Raw genomic sequence first — 16,069 nt, 5'->3', positions numbered from 1 at the left:
ACACTGATAAGATCAAAGTTGGACTATGGCTGCTTTATCTACGGTGCAACAAGAAAATCCTACATTAAAGAACTGAACACAATTCACCACCAAGGACTCCGACGAGCACTTGGAGCATTTCCCACTACACCAGTCGAGAGTCTTTATGCAGAAGCGAATGAACCTACACTTGAAATGAGACGGACAAAATTAGCCCTACAATACTATACAAAACTTGCATCTAACACTTCGAGCCCTATATACCAGAGTGTCTCTCACCCCCAAACACCAAATCCTTTTCCAAAAAAAGGAAAAAGCAATCAAGCCTTATGGTCTCCGTATGAAAGAAATAAAAGACGAAGCCAAAATTAACATCTCGCAAATCCACAAAGCTTCTACACTCAAACATCCACCCTGACTTTCCAAAACTGCTGTAAATCCACCCGAACATCCAAAACACTCTCCTATACTATTAGATCTCTCTAAACACCCCAAATCGAACACAATCAAACCCATCTATATGGAAAAAATACATGACATCCTTCATGACTATCCGGACTATGAACACATTTATACTGACAGAGCTAAAACCAAAGAAAAAGTCGGAAGCTCTGCTATTTATCGGCAAAGAAAAATCCAAAAACGCCTACCTGATAGGTCTTCCATCTTTAGTGCTGAAGCCTCAGCAATAAACCTGGCCCTTAATATTATAAGTGCTGATCAAGCAAACAAGTTTATAATATTTTCGGACTCTTTATCAGTTCTAACTTCATTAAAAGAAAAGAACATTTGCAATCCGCTAATAACTAATCTATTAAACAAACTCGATTTTCTTCATACTCAAAAACAAATCATCCTATGCTGGATCCCAAGCCATATTGGCATCCTAGGGAATACAAAAGCTGACCTAGCTGCTAAATAGTCACTAAACTTGGAAATCTCCAACATAAAAATCCCCTACACTGACTTTAAACCAACCATAAACCTGTATATCAAAACAAAATGGCAACAACAATGGAACACTTATACAAAAAACAAGCTACAAGAAATCAAACCTACACTTGGAGAATGGAATCCCAAATCTAAACTAAACCGGAAAGAAGAAGTGATCATTACAAGATTAAGAACAGGGCATACAAATATCACCCACTCATTCCTATTAAAAAGAGAAAATCAACCTGAATGCTTACCTTGCCAAGAAAACTACACTACATTTTTTAATTAACTGCATTGACCTAGCTCCCCTATGCCAAAAACACTACAGCATTAACAACATTAAAGATCTCTTTGAAAAAATAAATGAAAAAACAATTCTAAATTACTTGAAAGAGGTAAATCTCTCTACCAAAAAAAAAAAAAAAAAAAAAAAATTTTCAACCCAAATCTCTTACAGACCTTCCTCCAATCTTACCTTGACATACTGAAAAATAAAGAACACCTACCTTACTAAGACATCCAAAGAAAAAAAAAAAAATGAACTTATTTGGCCTTAAATGACCATGCAGCTGTTGATAGGCCAATAAACTGAACAAACAAAAAAAAAAAAAATGAAATGTTTTTATAAAATTTTATATAAAATAATTCTGAAAATTTGATAACATGCTATTTAAAAAATGAAATGTTTTAATAAATTTTATATAAAATTATTCTGAAAATTTGATAACATGCTAAATAGCATGTTATCAAAAAATGAAATGTTTTTATCAAATTTTATATAAAATAATTCTGAAAATTTATAGTTTAATAAATAAGAATGTGTGGCAAAATTTGTTTTAAACTTTTTCTTTCTTTCTTTTTTTTTTTTTTTTAGAAATTCAAGATTCGCATAGAGGATCCTCCTCGTAGAAAACATATGGTATTTTTAGGTGGCGCCGTCTTGGCAGATATCATGAAGGATAAAGACTCCTTTTGGATGACAAGAGAAGAATATGCAGAAAAGGGAATAAGGGTTTTGGAAAAACTTGGTGTTGGACCAAAGTAAACTCTCTAAAATCTAATATATATATATGTATATATATATATACACACACACACACACACACACACTCTTGTATGCTTGAAGATGTCAGTTTCTCTGTTATTATATTCTGTGTGTGTATGTATGTATATATATATATATTAGTGATGGGACGATTCCAAATTTTTACCGATTCTGATTATTTTAAAATTTCTAACTATTTAATTGGATATTTGTTCTTTTTTTTGTTGTTCTTTGAATTACTGAAAAACCTCCATGTTAAGTCTGCATATATTTTTGCAAACATAAACACTTGGAGACCTATATTACATGAATAGATCTTTTTAAATATTTTTCTCAAATCTTTTTGTTGTAATTAATTGAAAATAGTGAAACAACTAAAAACCTATTTCTTTTTTAAAACAAAGGCAAGGTTGAAACTTCCCCTGAAAACACAGAATTATCTCTTAGAGAAAACTAATACATTTTGGCTAACTGCTCTAAAATGCTACTCTCAGAAATGAAGCTCATTTTACATTCAATTAATATGTGAAGCAGATCCTCCCTCTTAAATTCTTAAATAATTGACTTTTTTTTTTTTGTTTTTCTTTTTACCAAGTTTTTTGGGATGTTTACACGTAATCGCCTAAAAGGGTTGAATCTCATTTTAGTTTGGAGAGGTGATTTAGCTGTGGGTGTTAATTTACAACAGCATCTATAAAAACTAATAATACCGTACTTTGGGATAATTGCGTCAAGTCTGGGGTGATTGCGCTAACTAGCTAAAAGTGTTTTTTGGCAATGATGCATATAAAGAACACTTTTTTTTTTAGTTGCCGCAATTACCCTTGGATTTGTGCAACTACCCAAAGGTTTCAATAAACCAAGAATCATTTTTTATTAGTTGACTCAATTTTATTGCTTTCTAGATCTTAATTTTGTTTTACAATCTGTATACAGACGTGTGATGCAGAGGTGGATCTGCCTTCAGGCTGAAAATGGTGGATTAGTCAGTAATACACACAGAATCAAAGAAGAATTAACGCCAAGTGTTATTTCATACGAAAATGTGAAAATTCACAAATTGATTTATACCTCATTCAATTCAAAGTCAACCTTTTCTCATACGTTTCACCTCCACCTTCTTGTAATATTTGCAAATGCCAAATGAGGAACCCAATTGGATAAAAGCTGAGAGCATAAAATGAATAGTTAAAAATATTTAAAAAAAAAACACTTTTTATATTTTTGATTTAATTATCAATAATGTTTGATTAGTATTTTTCTTAACAAAAATATTTTATTGGATTTTTAAAATATATTTTCAAACATTGTAGATAAACTACATTCTTCTAAAGTGTAGCAAATTTACGTAAAGTTTCCATTTTTGTTTTATTTTACAAAAACTAAAATACATTTACATCATATTTTTATGTTATTATGATCTATAGATTTTACTAATTGTTTAAAAACAGTAAGTTTTATCAGTAGTACCAGCAATGGAAGTTTAAATTTAAAAAAAAAATGCAAAGAATCGTTTTTTGGAATCGGAATTAGGCTTATTTTTTTCTGATACCCCAAAAGTTCCAATTTTTCTGATTCCGATTAATCGTCCCAACACTAATATATTTATATTTTGTGATTTTATGGTTATATATAAAACCATAAAAAGACATTAAAAGAATTTGATATTAAAAGGAAACACGGAAATGCTATCCATTTTCATATTTTTTATACAAAGTAAATAAATTTGACAGGAGCAATTGACATTATTTGATCCATTATAAAACATGAAATTTTATTTTAAAATATAATTAAAAATGATTTTTCAAAAGAAAAGCTCCAGTAATTCCATGGTGTATGCATTTTTTATTGTTGGAAAAAGTGAGACAATATTGCCTCCTGCCACCTTTTTCTTCCCACTGACACTTCCACTACAATCACTGATTGATTTTTATAATCGATAAAAATCCACAATTTGATAAACAGAAAAAGCAATTGATTTGTTTTTCTCTTAATCTGTTTCTCTGCTTATAATTAAATTTGCAGCCATTTCTTTTCTAATAATGCCACGGCAATCTATGAACATTGGTTTATAAGAGAATCTAGTTAAATTGGTTTTTTTTGCTTTCAAATCTTTAAATATCTAATCATTTAAATTTAAATACATGATTAAATTTTGAGGGGGGAGGGGTGGATATATATATATATATATATAGTTATGAAATATATGACAATTAAGCTACACACTATCTTCCACGTTTTATTAAGGAATCATCAGGCTAAAATGGCATGATGATTCCTTATGAAGATGAAATGTGTCACATTCTGTGTAGCTTAACCGCCAATTATGTAGTTTCCATTTTTATTTTGTTTATTTTATTAAAAAAATATATATACATTTACATCGTAAATATATATATATATATATATATATATATATATATATATATATGTATGTATGTATACACACACACATGACATTTTATGTGGACAAATTAAATAATATAATTTGTTTTTTTAAGCATAGTGTTGAAAGTCTGAAATTAATTCTAATTGATGAGATGCATCTTGAAATATCTGAGCAAATCTGCTTAAAGGCTTTCAAAACATATATAGTGAGTCACAGGAAACGGATCTATTTAGACTGCTTCTTGCTCTCCTTAAGTAAGAAATATGGAGTGAGGAAGGTAGTCTTTAAACCTGCTTAAGATGCCTTTTAGTTTGTTGTTATTTGCTTATATTTTATGTTAAATTTTGTTTTAGTTAGTTATTGATTTTGAATTGCTGAATTACAACATTTTTGAAATATTCGCAATTTATGTGTGTTTTGAAAACCTTAGAGCAGATTTATTGCTGCACAATACTTTCTCCATGCAGGCACTCTTGTAAGGGTTATCCATTGTCTCTGGAGGCTTGTTGATTCTAATATATAAATATAGTTCTCATAAATGTTTGATTGTATCACATCTCTTTAGTGTGACTAGTCATAGAAAGTATATCCATAATGAGATTTGAAACCAAATATTAGGTCACTTCCAAATGTGACTAGTGATGTCAAATCTTATCCTCTGCACCAACAAACTATTGATTGATGCCAGTTAGAGATAGTTGGTGATACAATGAAACTGCAGTATAGTGTTAGCACATTTTATTATCATTTATTATTGATATGTATAATCTGGAGCAAAAATAAATTGGATCTGATATCTAGAACATTTTTGTTATTTTTTTTTTTTTTAGAGAAGGTGGTGTTTGATTACCACTGCTGAGAAGCCATGAGATTAAATAATGTTTTGTTTGTAAATCCCAAAACAGCTTTTCATGGTAAAAAACTGATGATCCCAACAATAATATTAAAACTACTATAAATTGTTAGAAGCAGACTAATGTAGACTAATTGACAAAGAAGTTTTCCAACTTGAGACTAAGTGTTTTTTTTTTATATATATATAATTTTAAAATTGAAAAAAATCTAAGGCTATATTATTACAATATATAGTGAAGCTATACAGTGCTTTGCAATACTCATGGTTTTAAACACACTATGAAAGTCTGTTTCTAAGAAAAAAATGTCAGGTAGAATAGCATTTTGTGTTCCAAAACCATGCCATATGCCAGTTTGATGCTGTATTACCAAATATATCGCTTTTACATGCTTCTTATTTTCTCCTAGTATTTATATATTTATTCTCTTAAAATTAGAAAAAATTGATAAATATTTTATAATTGTAAAATTTTAAAAAATATTCTAACAAAAGAATTCGACATTAATTTTTTTCCAATTTTATTAAAATTATGTTTCCATTTGTTTTTCTTCAAATCCATAATATGTGAAGATTGATGCAATCCTTTTGCCTCATACCATTATTAAAAGATTTTCTTTTTCTTGTTCTGCTTAGCTTTAATTTGGAGAAGAAAAGAATTAAATTTATCATTTTTATGCACTCCCTTTTATTGTATCATCAAAGTAATTAAAAACTTTGATTTATATTTGTGAAAATTTTATCTTTTTTGATCATTTCTTTTTAAAAACAAGAATGAGGATATTAAAATATGTACACAAAGAAACTTTTAATATTTTAAAGCACAATGTAAAAAAGAATGTTTCATTTTTTTTTCATAAAGACTTTGATGTGATGACATTATGGGTGTTTGGTGTTGTGGTGGTCTTAAATATTAGATTGCATACTTACACAAAGTTGGTCTACAAAAATCTTTTGTTTTTGCAACATAACCTAGAATTTGGTTAGAAATTTAAACAGTTTCAACATTTAAACCAGATATGATTAGCATTTTATTTTGTTAAAATGATTAAATTAGAATTAAAATGACATCCTGACATTTAAAAAGATTAAGAAAAATGTTATGATTGCCTCAAAAGAAAAACAAATATGGATTTTTCTGAGCTGGTATTAGTCGATTATTCAATTTATGAACTGCAATTTTAATTGTAAACCCTGTTGTCATTTGAAAATGAAAACTAAAAGCCTTTATTGTCAGTCTAAATCATTTAGATTTTGTTTTCTAATAAACTATAACAAATGTATGTAGTGATTAAGATATTGTGTAAGATCTCTTAGAAGTAAATGGAGAAACTTAATTTTATAAAACCCCAATTTTTATTAATTTAAACTCATCTATCAATTGGAAGGCTTTTTGATAAACTTGGCTGCCCTTTCAACACTTTGAAAATGTAAAGGCCAAGTCTGGTAGCAATTATGAATTGTACAAAGTTCATTTTCTTAAAATATCTCCGTAAATATTTGTTTGCAAACTCCACTTTGCGAAAGATTAATCAAAAACTTAGCTTTAAAATCTCTTTAAATTTTAAAGTTAGATTAAAAATTTATTGATTAAAATAGAACTTTAAAATGGTTTGATAAATTAACATAACCGATTAGTCCAGTTTTATATGATGATCCCTCCTCCAAGTTTTTATAACTTCTTTTAGTGTGTCATCAACAACAACATTTTCTAGCACTGATGTAGAAGTATTACATTGCATATTTTATAATGTGTAAGTGTTAGATTTTCTGGTAGCTGTTTCTTGATCATATCAAAAAAGTTGCTGGAAGTTATAGTTTTATTTCAAACCAGCTTACTGTATTTACCTAAAGCACTGATAATGAAAGCTTTTATGAATTATAGGCTCAAGTTAACCTTTCCTTTAGAAATGTTTATATTCCAAGAGACATCTGGTTGAAACTAGGTTCTTTTTATTTCCTTGAAAGCGTCAAGAGGACTATTGCTTGGAATAAATAATTAAATCTACTTTTTATATGAAGTACAATTGATTTGATTTTTTTATTATTAAAGTGTATGATAAAGCAAACAAAAGGTTAAAGAAATTCATGATTAGTTATTTGCATTTTAAATTAAACATTTAACAGTACTTAATATTTGATTTATCAAGAACAATTTAAGCTACTTTTAAAAAAAACTATTAAACACATTTTCTTTATGTACTTTCCTCAAGACCTCATTTTAATTTAATCAACATTTCAGGATTTATTCATTTCCTCAACACTTCATTTGTTGCAGTTCTAAAATCATAGAAAGGAAGCAGAGAAGAGGCTAATGTCTGTCCCCAAGTTAATACAATTTTACATTAATTGGCTTCATAAGTTTCTCGCAAAAGTTCACATCTATGTTTCATATTCAAAAGTAAATGTATACTTTTGAAATTTTTTGCAGGAGTGATTAACATAAACATTTAATCTCTGCCTGATAATCCAAAACTAATCTTGCAAAAATTATACTGGAAACTCAAAATCACATTTTAGTTTGATGTTTGGCTAATTTCTAAATGTATACTAGCTCATTTAAAATCAGTTTCATTCCAAAACTTTTTTGTGTCTATGATTTTATCTTAAAAAAAAATGTGACCAAGATTGAGATTTGAGATATATATATTCAAATCAAGTTTTAAAAAGAAGGATTTGTATAAGATTTGTTTACATGCTTTCAGTTTTTATTTTTGGTTTGGAGAAAGCCAAGCAATAGGAAGCACTTATTAAAATATTTAAATTTTAAATAAGAAAATACAGACCTATCAATTTATTCAGGTAATTATTTGCTGAAATAAAGATGCATACAGATGGACAAGTTGCTTATGGTAAACATTTAAAAGAGAAAATTTAGTCATAAGAATTTTCAAAATATTAACATGAATAAAATCTCAAAACTCCTTTGGATCAGTTGAAATATGCAGTCTATCTAGAAGTTCAGTTATGGATTGGGGTATGAAATGTATTGTTTCTTTTAACCTCAACATGGATGGCTCTGCTCTTGAGAAGTCAACTCTAAAACTTGGCCTTTCTTTCTCATCAAGTCTTTCTTTCATATATTAAATTCATTGCTCTTTCCATGTCTCATAAAATTACGTTCTTCTATCACTCTAAAACACTTTCTCTTTTCCTTCTTTTTTGCAAGCTCTCTCTCAGACATGATGTTGCTAGTTTTAGTTTTTTCTACGAATACTATTATGGCATGCATTCTTCAGAATTGTCTGATCCCTGCTTCCTTTGTTCCAGCTCATTTGACTCATTGGTTTAGTGGACTCTGTTCATTCAATGTTTTGGTAGTTTTGATAGACCTTCCTATTCCAGTAGCTCCTTTCAAAAACTGCTTGTGGAACTCTCTTCCTGCTGACACATTTTCTCCTACCTTGTTTTTTTTTGTTGGTGGTTTTTCCATTAAAAAAAAAAAAACAAGTATAAAAATATCTCAGCAAAATAACTTCAAACTGCATTCAACATGTTAGAAAAACATTCAGTAAAAAAAAAAACCTACAATAAAGAATCCCCTATTCAATAATCTCAAACTTTGCCTTTAATGACAAATTCAAAATAACTAACAATAATTATAGCATATCTAATGACTTGTAAGTGTAAAATTAAGTGATTGTCCTCTTAATAAGCAAATGTGTTATGAAATCTAATAAGATTCATAGTTAAATCTACTACTATCTTTGCATATATGCATTTTCATTTTATATCTAATATATAAAATGAAAATGTGTGAGTATGTGTGTTTGTATGTCTGCCAAAAACTTTCGACGGGCCACGAGTTTTTACGAGTTCGGTATCATTTTGAAGCTCCACATCTTGGATGACAAATATCAAAAAATTGAGCAAAAACATTCATTCCTTCATCCTTAACGGCTCTCTTTTTTACAAGGCCCTCCTTGTAAAAAAGAGAGCCGTTAAGGATGAAGAAATGAATCAAGGGTGAAAAAAAATGGTATCTTCATGACACGATTGCTTTACGCATGCGTCATTACGCGTAAAAGACATTGTACACTGAATTCGTCTTAAATCTTATAAAACCGACCTACTTTCATCCATGCATCTGTAGCGCGATGGGTTAAGTGACAGTGTCGTTATCTAAAGATTTCAGGTTCGATCCCAGTTATCAGATATACTTTTTTTCTCGATTTTTAAACATTTAATGTTGAAACAAGGTTATTTATACCATTTTTTTTTTTTTTGTCTTTGATTTTTTTTTTTTTTTCCTTTTTTTGGGTTTTTGTTTATCCGATTGTTTTAAAGAAGTTTTACGTCCATTCGCTGTTTTATTTGTTTTGTTTTTTCCAATTTTTTTTTAAAGCTTAAACGGTTATTAATTCGCTTATTCTTTGCCCCCCCCCCTTACATACACACCTCCAAACACCCGGGCAACGCCGTCCTTTTTTTGGGGGGAAGGAGGTTTGTTTTTCCGATTTAAAAAAAAAAAAAAAAGTTTTACGTTCGTTAGCTGTTTTTTTTGTTTGTGTTTTTCCGATTTTTTAAGAAGTTCTTTAGCCCCCCCCCCTACACACACCTCCAAACACCCGGGCAACACTGGGTACCCCCAAACAGGGTATTAATTCGCTTATTCTTTGTCATCCCCCCCCCCACACACACACACGCACACACATACACACCTCCAAATTTTACGTTCGTTGGCTGGTTTTTTCGTTTGGGTTTTTCCTATTATTTAAGAAGTTCTCCCCCCCCCCCCTACACACACACACCTAAACACCCGGGCAACGCCAGGTACCCACTGCTAGTATTATATATGAGATATATATATATATATCTCATATATAATATGCATGTAATATACACTCGTGAGCAAAAAAAAAAAATGGTCCAAACAAATTTTATACATTTTATTGTACTAAAAGCTATATTGAACAATTGAACAAGGAAACTTAAACGAGACTAATAACACAGAACAAGATATTTACTTCATTTACATTTATAAATGCTTGGAATGGAATCACATTCCCTTCTGATTTCTTTAAAAGATCAATCCTTTAAGATATGCTCTCAACCAAAGTGGAACACTGAAGAGGAGATGCTATTCCATTCGCTTTGCACAGCTTCCCACAGTTTGTGATTGTTCTCAAAAGTTATTCCGGCCAATGCACGAGATATTATGGACCAAATATTCTCTATTGGGTTTAAATCGGGGCTTTGACCTGCCAAAATATCACATCAATTGAATTATCAGAAAATCATTTTTTTGTGACTTTAGCAGTGTGTGCAGGGGCATTATCACGTTGAAAAATAATGTTCTGGGATATTCCCAGCTTCTGGATACTTGGTAACAGTACTGTTTCTAATATTCGAATGTATTCCTTTGCATTGATTGACTTCTCACATCTAATAAGTCCCCCAATTCCTGCTGCTGTAAAAGTTCCCCATACCATTATCCCTCCATGTTTAACTGTCGATTTTATGCAACTTGGCGAAAATCTTTCTCCAGTTCTTCGATTACACCATTCAAGAGCATCACTAACAAGACAAAATCTTGATTCATCTAACCAGAAAACATTCCTGAACCAGTCTGCATCATTCTTGCCATAATACAAGAAAAATCTCTTTCTATCATTGATGTTCTTCTTAGATTAAAAATGGCTTCTTAGCACACCTTTTTGAGGAAAATCCCATTTCTTTCATTCGTCTAGGTATTGTATATTTAGAAAAAGAATTTCCAGCCCCTGTTTTGAATTCTTTGCTATGGTCAACATAAGCTTTCTTTCAGTCCTTCAAAACAGTTAATTTCAGCCTGTGGTTATCCTTCAAAGTGGATGCTCTAGGGCGACCAGATTCAGATTTCCCTTTTACCAAGCATTCAACTTCGAACCTTTGACCAATGCGCTTCACTATAGAAAGATACTATATACTATACTATATACTATGCTTATACTGGGGGGGGGTATCCGGTATTTCCCTGGTGTGGATAAGTTTTATGGTAACGAGCAACGGAGCCCTAAAGAAAAAATTAAAAAAAAAAAAAAAAAAAAAATTAATTAACCCGTAAAAAATTGGCGACAAAAAAACAAAAAACAGCTGCAGTAACCAGGCTCGAATCTGTAATGCGAAGGAGGAAAAGAGTGAAAAAAAAGCCAACCTTTTAGCCCCTTAGTCCTCTGCCACAAATGACATTGACAGGTTTTGAAATAAGGCCAGTCATTACAAGGCGTGTAATGACTTTGCAAAAATGTCAACGAAAAAAGAAACCCCCTCCTTTTTAAAAAATGGCAGAATTGATGGTGAAAGAATGAATGGTCTGGGCCAATTATTGGATATTTGTTGGCATAGAGATTGAACTTTAAACGATACCAACTTTGTCAGTGTGTAAAAAGTTTTAGTGAGATATACAAACATATACTCTAAATATATATCATATACAAATATATACATATGTGTATTAAATGTGATATGTATATTTACATGATATATATATATGTATAAAATATATGTATATTATGTACGCTATAGATATCTATAGATGTATATTATATGTATGTGCATATTATGTATGCTATAGATATGTACATGTATATTATAATATATATATGTATGTGTATATTATATATAATGTATGTGTATATTATGCGTGATATATAATGTATGTGTATATTATGCGTGATATATAATGTGTATATTATGCGTGATATATAATGTGTATATTATGCGTGATATATAATGTGTATATTATGCGTGATATATAATGTGTATATTATGCATGATATATAATGTGTATATTATATATAATGTGTATATTATGCATGATATATAATGTGTATATTATATATAATGTGTATATTATGCATGATATATAATGTGTATATTATATATAATGTGTATATTATGCATGATATATAATGTGTATATTATATATAATGTGTATATTATGCATGATATATAATGTGTATATTATATATAATGTATGTGTATATTATGCGTGATATATAATGTGTATATTATGCATGATATATATCTGTATGTGCGCATTATGTATGATATATATCTGTGTGTGTATTATGTATGATATATATATACACACACGTATATTGTATATGTTATACGTATGTTGTATATGATATATGTATGTTGTATATGATACATATATATATATATATATACTAGCATTTCAGCCCGGTATTGCCCAGGTGTTTGGATGTGTATGTTGAGCAAAAAGAAAAAAGTGCTAGTAGGAAGGCAGGCTCGAACCCGTACCGCAAAGGTGGAAAAAAACGGGTAAAACCTAACGTTTATGCTGTTACAACAACCGCCAAACCGGAAGTGACATTTTTTAAAATTAAGGCTAGACAATCTAAAGGAGAGGATAACTTTAAAAAATATTGGCGAAAAAAAGTGATCCCCTTCCCCCCTGTAGAAAAGAGCCTAGTTGAAGGGGAAAATATTAATGTTTTTAGCCAATTTGTTCGATATTTGCCGTATGAAAGATCGAACTTTAAAACGATACTGATCTTGGTAAAATCCGTCGCCTCTATTGAAAGTTTAAGGTAGACATGCAAACACATATACATACATACATTTATATATTGGTAACTAAAAATTTTCGACCCAAACTGATGAAAAAGCTTGCCCTATCTCTGAATACCCTTTATGTAAAATTTCAAATATTTAAACTAGAAATTGTCTGAGTAATTTGGAAGAGACTGCTGAGGTCAAATTTTTTTTTTAACTTCGACCCCTATTATGATCCCTTAAAATTTATTGTTTTGAGTTCAAATCAAGTTATTAAGTTATATCCATATCCAAGGAACCTATATCTAAAATTTCAAGTGCGTCTGAGGAGTTTGGTAGAGATCTCAAAGGTCAAATCGTTGAACTTTGACCCCTTAATCGCCAAATTTCTGGCCTAAAACCGATCACATCGATTTTCCCAAATCTCAGTACCCTGTATATCAAATTTCGAGTCTGTAGACTAAAAATTGACAGTTATTGCGTAGGGAAATGTACACAGACATACGCACACACAGACACGTTCACTTTTCTAGATATATATATATATATATATATATATATATATATATATAAAATATACAGCAGTATTGAGCACTTTCTTCAGTTTTTATTAATTACCATTTCCACTATATATATATATATATATATCATTCTGAATTTCTACTTAATATAACAGTGGAATATAATAGTGCTGACTTAGGAGAGGTGTGGTTAGAGGTTGTGCAACTTTTTCCTCAAAAAATTTCACGCATAAGCCACAGCATAATTAGTGGTGTTATTGGTCTTAATTGCTAATGATAGACAAACAATGAGTGATATAGATATATATAGTTAGCAGATAAGTTAATACCATTCATAGGTTTAATCATTCTATTTAATAGAAGAGAAGAATTAAATGTTCTCATATTTTTTCTTTAAATGCTTTATAAATATAAAATGAAATATTACATTGTTAATAAATTATTCATTTCTTTTTATAAAGGAGATAAATAATTTTCTTTTTTACTGCTGCAAAACTAAATTTTGTATAATGAAAACACCCTCCCTTCCCCAAAACGTTTTTAGTATTGGATGAAAAATATATCTTCTAAAGTCAATTAAGCATCAAAAAAATAAAAAAAGACTTAAAATTTATAAATTGAATTCCGTTTATCTTATTTGTAAATTGTTTTTAACAAGAATAAAGTTTTGCTACCAACAACCTCGCACTGTAATTGATTTACCAACATTTATTATAAAACTTAGAGTTCATAAAATTAAAGACTTTTTCATCATCTGAAAATTATCTTTTTCTAATTCAATGATAAACATTGGAATGCCATTGTGTGCATTTTTGTTGGCTTGACTGTCACCCAGCAACATGGGAAAGAAAGCACTCACGTGTAGGGTCAGTGGCCACCTAGCAATGTAATCTATTAACAAGGTGATGAATAAGATCATTGTCTGGAGTTTCATCTTGCCATTAGATTCCTCTTGTAGTGACGAAATGATGTTGAGATGTACATCCTTCTTTATCTCATCTTGCACAGCTACTTCTGGCTCAATGAGACTGATAACCAGAATTTGAATATGAGTAGATGACTGTCATTATTAAACATAATGGAATAATATGAGAAGAATGTGTGCGTTGCAATTGAATAACTTTGCTTTATTATTATGTGACCTTTTTCTTACTGGAAGACAATCCTAATGATTGTCGACTCATACTGCACAGATACATAAACTTTTTTGTTATACAGAATTTGTTCAGTCACCAAAATACTGTTAAAATGACTCAAGACAATACATAAGATGACGGAGGAGAAGGAAGTTAATTTATGTGTACCATGTTTAACCGATGTTCATTTTATGAGTGCTTGCATAAATGATATTGACAATATTTGTTTAATATTTATGGATTTACTGGAAGCAAAAAAAATTGGTTCTAAAAAGGTTAATGTTACAAAGTATTGTTCCAGAAGAAAAACTCAAATTTGGGATTTGACCAATGAAATTAATGATTATAACAAATTGAATAAAATTGCAAGAAACAATGTTTTTCTCAACAAATTTTTGTTGACTAAAAAGAATTTAGTTAGTGTAACCCCAGATTGGATAACGAACTCAACTTTATGCTTTTTTATTTTTTTGATTTTATAATCTTCAATTTTAGGATTTACACCTTCTGCTCAAAGACTTAGTCTGGAGTTGGATAGGGTGCAAATGTCATGAATTAAACGAAAATAAACTTTAAACCTGTTGAGAAGCTGAACCAGGATTTCTTTTGTGTACTTTTGCTCCAAGCCCTGAACTTTATTTTAAACATTTTTATAAGTTTCTAGTTAAAAAAAGAAAAAAAGTATTTTTTCTTTCTCTAGATGTCAAACACAAACACACTCCATGATGAAAATTAAAACAGTCAACTGGATGATGTTTAATAAAATGTTTATCCTTTTAGGGGGTTACTTCAAACCCCTTGGATGAATTTAGGTAAAAAAAAAAAAAGAAAGGAATTACGACTTTATTATATAGAGATCATGAAAAATGAAAATACAAAAATGTTGGATTGATATAAAACATGTCTTCACACTTTTCATGATTTAAACTTGAATTTAAACACCCATAAAAGTAAAATTCAAATCTTTATATATATTCCATCCCATATTGGTAGGTGTTGTTTGTTTTTTTTAACTGGTGATTTTTAACAATCCACTTTAAAGAAAAATTCACTTTCATGTTTGATAAAAAAAAAAAAATACATATTTTATGAGATTCTTAGTTTCTTCATCATTTTTAAATTGATTCCACATTTGATGCTTGTATCATGAAACAATTATAAACTATAAATGATGGCTAACATTTGAAAGTCATGATTGTCAAGAAATGCCAAATCAAACTTGTAATTATATTCACATCTGATCTGATTAATATCAATTATTAAAACCATGAAATATTCCAAATAAAATCAAAATTTGTCAAATGTGTGTGTATTTTTAAATATATTGTTTTTAATCTATAGTAAAGATTTAAAAAAAAAAAAAAGTTTAAACTGTGACTTCTGGGTTCAAAAAATTTGTCTGCTTACCTGTTTATTTCATGACCGCCCTGTCTTAAGTCCGATATTAAAAGCCACTGCTGCTATTCAACAATATTTTCTTTTTGTTTTAACATGCTTTTTTATAAATCCATTGAGTTAAAAAAATTTTGTTTAAAAGACTGATTTAAATATAATTATACAATATATAACTATAATCATATTTATAACTATATTTACTATTAATAGTGCTCCTGTGGATTCTGAAGATTTATTTTTTTCAGGTCTTAAAAAATATTTTCTCTACAAGGAGGTGGGGGGGAGTAGAAACTTGGTTTTAGTAGTGCTTTT

At 29.5% G+C, this 16,069-nt stretch overlaps 1 protein-coding gene across 1 annotated transcript in view; it reads left to right on the top strand.

Annotated features, from left to right (window-relative positions):
- Positions 1-15,668, top strand: part of LOC145260566 (actin-related protein 2) — a gene marked incomplete in the record, with an annotated part of 184,172 nt that extends 168,504 nt beyond the window's left edge. Inside the window, 1 exon segment of the mRNA XM_080118823.1 lies at positions 1,790-15,668. Coding sequence (XP_079974949.1) covers positions 1,790-1,960 — 171 coding nt within the window.
- Between the last annotated feature and the right edge of the window lie 401 nt (positions 15,669-16,069).

Source organism: Euprymna scolopes, chromosome 36 (assembly GCF_053919585.1).
Source record: "Euprymna scolopes isolate OS-2025 chromosome 36, ASM5391958v1, whole genome shotgun sequence".
Classification (NCBI taxonomy): Eukaryota; Metazoa; Mollusca; class Cephalopoda; order Sepiida; family Sepiolidae; genus Euprymna; species Euprymna scolopes.
The sequence above is the reverse complement of the archived record's forward strand: the minus strand, read 5'-3'. Positions and strand labels throughout refer to the sequence as shown.